General features: G+C 53.9%; 1 protein-coding gene across 3 annotated transcripts in view; it reads right to left on the bottom strand.

Annotated features, from left to right (window-relative positions):
- Positions 1-5,829: 5,829 nt before the first annotated feature.
- The window catches only part of RBBP8NL (RBBP8 N-terminal like), a 64,824-nt gene continuing 61,783 nt past the window's right edge, over positions 5,830-8,870 (bottom strand). For 2 of the 3 annotated variants that reach the window (XM_083801012.1, XM_083801014.1), the window contains 3 exons: positions 8,547-8,608; positions 8,079-8,205; positions 5,830-7,118 (listed from right to left, as the gene is read on the bottom strand). In XM_083801012.1, coding sequence (XP_083657138.1) covers positions 6,997-7,118; positions 8,079-8,205; positions 8,547-8,608 — 311 coding nt within the window. In that variant the 3' untranslated portion in view covers positions 5,830-6,996. The remainder of the gene's footprint in view (positions 7,119-8,078; positions 8,206-8,546; positions 8,609-8,870) is intronic. The other variant, XM_083801013.1, reaches the window with a different exon arrangement.

Genomic DNA, 8,870 nt, shown 5'->3' with positions numbered 1-8,870 from the left:
GGAGGACGTCGCCGGGCCCTGCAGATGTGACCTGAGTTCTGCAAGAGTGACGAAGCTGCTGGTGCTGTGCACAGCAGGATGGGCGCTGGTGGCCCCACGGGCTGCCCGGCCCTGCAGCCACGCTGTGCTTCCCCTCGTGCATGCTCCAAGCAGTGGGTGCTCCCGACGCTGCAGGCAAGAGCACACCAGCCCCAGTGTGCCATGAGCAGGGGACTACTGAGACATTCACTGTTAGGCAGGAGTTCGTGTGTTTGCAGTGCTAGACCCGCGGAAAGGTAATTGCTTTTGCCAGCCAGGGTCCTGGTTTTAAAACAGCTACGTGACATCTTCTAAAAATTGTTCACATTTTCCACCAGCAGTCAAACTGACGTCTAACGATATGACCTGAAATGTGGGCATGGAATAAAGAACGGCTTTTGAAACTGTCTGATAAAATGCATACAGGTGCAAAGTCTTTTCATATGACTGTTTCATAAGATCCTTTTATTTTTGTTGTTGCATACAGTTACAAGTAGGACATCAATGTTTGTCTTACAGTATTAGCAGTACTTAATAATAATAGTAACAAGATTGGAAACATACACTGTTTTCTTGTAGGCTTTCATCAAAAGCTATTAAAATAATACGGTGCAGTACAAAGTCTCCCCTTAAAATCCTAAGAACATCCTTAGCATCTTACAACATTCAATATAGGTCAAATTTTGAGCCTAAATTATTGGGCGGAATCATCTCATGTCACAGCTGTGAAAAAATAATTTGGGATAAAAAGGAATTAAAATCTTTCCCACTGGCAAGCTTATCAAATAAGCCAAGGGATAAACGGGCATGGAAACTTAGCCAGGCTTTCTGCAAACAGTTCTTGAGAACCCAAGAATCTAGTAAAAATAACGATGTTTTTTTCATTCTTTCCTTGTAAAAACAGCTGTAGGATGTAAATCGTCCCACTGAGTCAGCACAGGATGAAGCAGAAAGGAGCCAGCCTCCGTAGCTTTGTGGGCTGCTATCTTCAAAGCTGAATTCAGAGGTTTGAGTGTTGCTGCTGTTGGTGCTGGGGAGCTTTCATCTCCATCTGACAAGCGTACGAGCTCACGGTGTGAGACTGTAGTGGGCACGGTGCTGTGTTTCAAGGAATCCGCTGCCGAAACGGATGGGCGGCACGTCAGCAGCACTTCCACCGAGGGCAGGGGCTGGGTGCAACCCAGAGCAACCTTTCCTCCCGCACTGCTTCCTGCAGCGAGGGAAGCACCGCGGCGGGGGGACGGAGGAAGCCAGAGCTCTGCTGTGACCGAACTTGTTGGTGATGCAAACCCCCTGATGCTATTTTGTAGGTTTTCAGCTGGAGCATGCTTGAATCTTAACTTCTGCAGAGCCCCAGGACAAACGTGAAGGCAGGCGGTTTTGCATTTACAGCAGCATTATTGCAGGGATGTAAAGCACCGCTTTGAATCTCCAGTACGTAACTCACCTCATGCTGCTGCTGGACTAACGGCTGGACTATGTGGGTACATGGCTGCGAAGGCAGGAGCTGCTGGAATAAGGAGCTGCTCTGCAGTGGGCCAAGCCTCCAAGCCCTTGTTGCAACATTATATGGGGAATAGGGTCACCAAAGTCACTGGGAGTTTTTTTCCTACGTGCAAGAATTGCAGGATTTGGTCTGAGCATCTGATATGAGACAGCATTTCAAGTACATACGTGGGCTGGGTGTTAGATTTTTGCAAAATCATGGCCCAAACTCAAGCAAAGATAAGCAGGTCATGATTATATTTAGTCTGGGAACCAGAGGAACAGGCTTCCAGTTGGAGGAACTGCTGGTATGGAGACAAAGCCCGAGGACTTTCTGTACAAATTCTCCAGCCTGGGTGCTGTGCGCCCCTCCTGCAGTCCCGTGCTGCTCTGTCCCCGTGCTCAGGTGTCTCCTGCCAGCTCCTCTCTGCTTCGCCATCTGTCCCAGGAAAAGGGAAATGGAGTGAAAAATGTGGCTTTTGTCTGAAAGCCCGAGCACACAGGAGCATAGTTCAAAACCACAAATAATTCTCCCAGCAGTCATTGAAATGCTTTCTGATTTCTTGTGGTTAGAGCAGCACTCCCTGCGCCCCTAAATCTCTGCCACTGCAGCAGCCCCGGTGGGGCTGTCAGCTCAGGACTTTTCTTTCATGCCGAGCCCAAGCCCAGAGGGACAACGGGCAGGAGAAGCGTGGCCTCTGGGAGCTGCCTGTGCTTCTTGGCACAGAAGCTGGGCGGTGGTGGCTGCGCAGTGACAGAGCGCCCACCCAACGCCTCCGCCTGCTCCTGTACAGAGCAAAACACACAAGAAATGGGCAGGTTCTCCTGGTGAATTTTACCTGCAGTCTTCCTGGCAGGGTGACACGTAAGACTTCCGTGCTCGAGAATTTACCATCCCCTCTCTCCTGAACAGGCTCTACTCCAAGGTCCCTGTCCCAAGAACCCCATCACGGTTCATCCTTATCAAATCCTCTCCTTAAATCATCAGGCCCAGGATGCCCAGTGCTCTTTGGGGCCCACCGTCACACCCACCACATCCATCCCAAAGCCAGGCACCACGCCGGGGACTTTGCATTCCCCTGAGCTCATCTAGCCCCTCCTATTTATTACATCTCAGAAATTTGCAGGGGGTACATTTCCCTACACGTTACATATGCGAGAAATTATGAAAGCCTTTCCCAACCTCACACACGTACGTCTCAGACCACTCCTCGCTGGCTCATCCATCTCCTTCGACTCCCCTCCTGCATCCCAAACCTGCCAGCCACATCTGACTTGAGCTGTTGGCCCCGCTGGTACATCACAAGTGTGACCTGTAAAGATTTTATTCCGGCTACAGCAGCTTCAGCTGGGAGCCCTGGTTTCTCCTGGCACCGTCCGCAGCTGTGCGGCTGTGTCCCCCGATTCCCGGTGCCCGCGGCGAGTGATGCAATCCTCTTCTGTTGCTGCAGATTTCCAGTTAAAGCCTACTAACATGCTGAGCCCCGGGAGGGAAACATTACCAACAGACCTCTGCTGATAACAGCATGCCTTGGACAATGACTCAGGCTTTCCTGCGTGACACGAAGTATTTAAAAAATACGGAGCTGAGATTGATTTAATCGCGTGGCTCTGCACCAGGGAGGGCTGGGCGCTCGCTGCGTGACAAATGTATGTGGTGCTTACGTGAGGGCCGGTGAATGAATGAATCAAACCCTCTCCTGAACCACGCGGTACGAGAGCTGCACTACAAGGCGATGTTAATAGATCAATAACTTTCATGGGAGGATCTTGTGAGGCGTGTTTTCTGGAGAGGCCCCGCTGCCGGTCAGCGCACACAGCAGCGGTTTGGTGACAGCAGGGCGTGCAGCACAGCCCTGCCAGCGCTGTGGGTCTCCCAAAGGCTTGCTGACAATGCTCGAGGCAGAGTGGAAGGCCATGATGCCTGAGGGATGCAGAAGGATCATGCACTTATCTTGGCTCAAAAAGCCCTGCAGGAAACCTCTGCTCCAGATAAAGGCCAGCAGCAAAGCAATTCCCCAAATCTCTCCCTTCCAAGAACCACCACTGTGTGCTGCACTTGCAAAACCTTCTCATTGCCTCACAGCCTCCTACAAAGCATCTGCAATCATCCCAAAAGCTTAAAGTCTTGCTCTCCAGTTGCCCGTGTCCCCTCTACTCCCCCAGCAGTGCCCAGCAGAACCACACACGAGGGCTGCCTGCATTGCTGCTGCCTCTTCCCCACATGCAGGGTGCAGCCGACCTCGGGAAGGACCGTCACAAAATGCCCATCCCACTCAACCCCCTGAAAAAGGACTTAAACAAGACTTCGGTAATGCCTGGAACGAGTTTTCCTGCAGTGAAGTGTCGAGTGAAGCTGTGTTTCTGAAGCCAGCACTATACATGGGCGTTACGTACCAATCAGCTCTCATTTTAAAGGATTTTGCTACAGAGAAGGTGGCTCAGGAAAAGGGCATGGCTTAAGGCACCTTCAAAATACCTACTGCTGTAGGGGGAATAACGCTGCATAAGAATGTAAGGGAAAGGGGAGGATCTGGCATGCATTTCTCTATTTCTGGTGCTTTTAGTTCCTGCATTTCACCAGCCACGTCCCCTCTCGCTTGCAGCTCGACTTCCTGCTTCCCTGCACAGCAGCATCTCAGTTACAAGTGCAACAGAGGAACCTTTGTGTGGCGGCAATTTTTTTTTTTTTTCCGAGGTGGAGATTTATATTCACATCTAGGCTTGCACAAACTTATTTCTTACTCCATTTTACAAAGCAGTGGCTGAAAATGTCGCTTCACTGCTGAGTTAGGGGGAGGCTGATGTGCTGAGGACGAGGGGCTCGGTGTGCTCTCCCCGGGGCTGCAAGCTGGGAGCAGCCATCGCTGCCGTAGGAATGATTCAGCATACACAAAATGCTCAAGGAACAGCAAGCAGAAGACTTGTGACGGTCTGTAATTGGAACTGTTTTGCATGACAGGCAGCAAGGCAGCCAGTCATGCTATTTTTGATGGGCTAAGAGTGAACAGCACTACTTACGTGGCCGCTCTTTCAGATTTCAGATGCAGCCCCTGAGAGGAGAAAAACCCGGCTGTGCTCCGAACCCGGTCCTGTGGGAAACCAGCTCATGGGCCCAGCACCCTGCCTACACTTCTGCACGGATGAGATCAGAGCTACAATCTGCCTAAACAAAACAAACGTGAGCTGCCAGCCTTCTGGAAGGACCGATCTGTTCTTGGGACAGCTTCTCTTCTGCTTTATTGCGCTGTGGGCTGTAACTCACACACTCTACCAAGGGTAATTTCGGTGACTTTTTGGAGACCCTGCACAAGGCTGCCCTGCGCTGAACGGAAGTGTGGGAACAAAATGTTTAAACTCTGAAGCACAGATCACTGGTTCTTGGGCACTGACACCCCTCGGAGTCCTTAGCACAACTCCAGAGAGCCACAATTGAGCACTGTGCTCTGGGGGAGGCAGGATCTGCCCCCAGGCTGAGCACTGCCCACACTCCTGGAAATGCACTGCCCCGAGCAGAGCTGCACCTGCAGCTGGAAGCCCTGCGAGGCTCAGAGGAGCCGTGGAGAGCTCAGGTTCCTTCCTTATGGCAGAACAATTCAAGCCTCAGACTGGCTGTAGCTCACTAAATCAATACATGCATTTATCTGACGGGAATTGTACGAACGAGAGACTGGCAGGCGTAAGTACGAGAATTAATGGACTTCAGCAGTTATCTGTGTGTCTGCAGCGTGCTGGTGGTGGGTACCAGCATGCCAGGGGCTGGATAAGAGCAGCATTTACAGGGCTGGATAAAGAGCAGAGTACAAAGCTTTATTTCCCTTCAACAACTTGCTTGGCTGCTGCTTGATTCAGAAAAAAAAAAAAAGCACCCTTACTGCTCCATCCCTGGTGCCAGAGCTGCTGAGCACCCCCAGCACCCCGAAACCACAGCCACCAGCAGCATCCCTGGGCAAACCCTGCCCAGCATGAAGCTCTGCAAACCCTAAACCCTACAAAACCCCTCGGCCTTGGGGAGGCAGCTGCGGGTTGCTTGGGCCAGCAGCGGGATGGAGTCCCACGCCTGCATCCCTGCTGCCCTGGTCCCCTCATCCTCTGCCCTGGGGACCCCAGCCAGGCAGGAGGCACTCAAAGGGAAAGAAGAACCCAGACACCCCCTATCCCGGGCCGGGAAGACGCAGGGGACAACCCCCTGTAGCCAGGGGCAAGTTTTGGGATTGCCAGGAGCAGCACGGCCCGGCACGGCTCGGCACGGCTGTTCCCAGCAGGCGGCGCTGCCCGACCGCGGCCCCGCTCCCCTCCTTTTTTTCTTCTTTTTTCTTTTTTTTTCTCCCCCCCAGCCTTTTTCATTTTATTTTCTTCTTTTCTTTCTTTTTCCTTTTTTTTCCCATCTTCTTTTTCCTTTTTCCTTTTTTTTTATTTAATAAATGTTTATTTATTGATTGATTTTTAGTGTTATTTTACTCTGCTAAAAACAAACCCACGTTTAACCGGGAGCGATGCCCACTAAAGCAAACGGCTGTGGAAAAACACCAGGCAGGGCAGATGCTGTCTCCGGCACCTCTGCCTCCGTTTCGGCTCTGGTCTCTGCACGTGTGCTGCGAGCAGCCCTGGCCCCTGGTGCGATGCTGTGGCTGCAGCGATGCTCGCCGCCGCTCTTCTTGTCCCGTCCTGGGCCACAGAGAGTGAGCAGCCCCATCGCTCGATGCCGAAGGGCAACTTGCCCATGCTTAACGCATCAGAAAAATTGCTTAAGAATGGTCGATCCATGTGAAAACAAGCTCCTGGCAGCACTGCCAAGGTCAGGGCGAGCTGCTGAGCCGCAGCTGGGACTTGCCCGCCTGGCTCTTGCAGGGACACAGGACACCGCGGGCAGGGGGAACGTGCACCCTCACCCTCCTCCTGCTCTTCTCCCTTCCCTCTCTGGGGACGTGTCCCGCCTGCCCAGCCCTTGTGCCTGCTCCCCACAAACTAGAAAGGAAAGCCATCGGCTTTCTGCTGTTCAAAAAAGATGCAGATTTGTGTGAAAACTGGATAGGGATTTAATTGATGTGGGTTCACGCGTGGCGACGGCAGGACCCCGTGGTGCTCAGGCTTTGGGCAGCCACCAGGGAGATATCCCTGGGGTCTGGGTGCTCCGTTCTCCCAGCATGAAATCCCAAGGAGGATTTGGTCCTGGCCCAGGGCCCGTGCTGCAGCGGCATCTCCCCCTCCTGGCACCAGCGGGAGGGCACAGGGCTGGGGGGCACGGGGTGTGCCGCCCCGCCACAGCCACCTGGCTGCTCCCGGTCTCGCCCGCAGCCCTCTTCCTCGCCGAGCCTCTGCCGGGGCGCTGAGTGAAGGCTTTTGTGGTGCTCTGCTCGTTCCAGAGCCCCTCTGAGTTCCCTCATTCCTGGCACATCAGGCAGGAGCCGCTCTCCCAGCGCGGGAGGGATGCCGAGGTCTCTGAGCCTTCTCCTTCGGCCTGCAGCTCCTGTGCTGCTCCTCGTCCTGCTCTTAGCTCTCCTCGGAGGCGTCGTGGCTGGCAGCCGAGCAGTTCTCTGGCTCCTCTGTGATCCCCGCCGAGCACTGTTCAGCTTTGACTTTCTTTCTTCCTCTCATTGACTTCTTAGATCCTGCTAACAGCAAGATGATGATAGGAGTTAACCGCAGAGCAATGGCTTTGCATCTGTGAGGTCACTGCGGCCTAGTCCCAAAACAGGGACTGCACAGGAGGAAGCAAAGCTCAGCAACAGAAAGATGAACAGAAATCCCTCTCACAAGTCTGAGTGTCTACATCCAGTCCTGGAGGGCCCACACCAGAGACAGTGCATGCCTGCCCTGGGGACACAGGCCTTTTTTCCTCCCCATTGCTCTGAGCATCTCGGTTTGCCAAGTAAATCCTCTCCTCCCCAGCTGCTGTGGGGCTCGCAGAGCTGGCAGCCACCCCCGAGGGCTGGGCATGGAGCGAGGGGCAGTGCTGGCCCATCAGACAAGGCCCTTTTATGCCTCTACATACGTTTAATTTGGTCAACACTGCCCTTTCTTTACTGGGGGTGCAGAGAGGGTTAGGAGCAGGATATTTCTGACAGGGCAATATTTAAGGCTTGACAGCCACGCTGGCTTATCCTCGCCCTTATCAGGAGTCGTTTTCTGCTTATTCACCTGTAGGAAGCGTGGGCACGACACATTCCTTTGTCAGCCAGGGAAAGCCTCCACGGCCACACTGGAAAATCAACAGGGCTGGCAGAAACCTTTCTCCGAGTGTCAACAACTCGTTGCTGGGAATTTGGCCTTCTCCGATCGGCTCCTCCCTGAGCGGCTAAGCAAACACGGGGGACTTAGACCTGTTAGCTTAGGTGCTCCGGGGCGCTCTCCTGCCCACCCTGCCCCTGGCTAACCATTAGCAGGGGCTCCTCTGGCTGCAGAGCCAACCGGTGTGGTTTATTGCAGGGAACCGAACGACTCTGCTGCGTCACCTTGGGCAAAATCTGTGTGCAGCGTGGCATCTGTTCGTGGTGGTGCCCTTGGCTTGCCCCTTGGGAAGCAGCTGAGGCTGTAGCCCTGAGCTGATGGCATGAGGAACTCCTTCTCCCTACCTTTTGTCCAGGGATCCTGTCCTCTTTTCCTCTTCTTTTGTAGTGCGTGAGCTCTGTCTTTGGTGCAAAAGTATTTCCCTTCAGCCTGGGCTTCTTGCAGGACCTCGTGCTCACAAGGGGCAGCCACCTGCACCGAGCAGAAGAGCAGTCAGCCTACAAACTGCCCCAATTTCCATGGCGCTAACAGCCAAGGACCTTTGTGACCATGGCCACGGAGTTGTGACAAGTGCTGGTGTTCAGAAACCTATCTGGAAAGAGCGACATCGCCACCCCTCAGCAACCAGTTGGGTAACTGTGGAAGTGGGGCTTGGCATCTCTGGTGGAGGAAGAGCCACCACCTCCCGCAGGGAGCCGGGCAGGGACAACCCGTCCTGCGCCTCCCAGTGCCTCTCCGAACAGGAATCCCCAGTCTGAAGGTGCTGCCAGGCCCAGGCAGCCGAAGCCAAGGGGCTGGGAGAGCAAACCAACCTCGCTGTCCGTCGTGTCTGCCTCGTCGGATTCCTGCTGCCCGGACTCAGCATCGTCGTCATCTGTGGAAACATGAAAGGAAGGGTTTTGGCCGGCCTGGGGCTGACAAGCTCACAGGCATGATACAGAGCCACTGGCTCTTCGTTACTGGGTGTCTGCATTCAGGGCACCTAAAAACACGAAGACATGAGGAGACGGAGCAGGGACGAGGCAACACTCCCCCCGGGTGCTCCCGGCCGAGGGAAGGGCTCTGGTGTTCCCATGCCTGTTTATTGAAATGGACATTTAGGGGACACCAAACAGGGGACTCTGGGGACAGACGCC

Source organism: Anser anser (genome assembly GCF_964211835.1).
Source record: "Anser anser genome assembly, chromosome: 16".
NCBI lineage: Eukaryota > Metazoa > Chordata > Aves > Anseriformes > Anatidae > Anser > Anser anser.
Note: the sequence above shows the minus strand (reverse complement) of the source record. Positions and strands in the feature narration are given on the sequence as shown.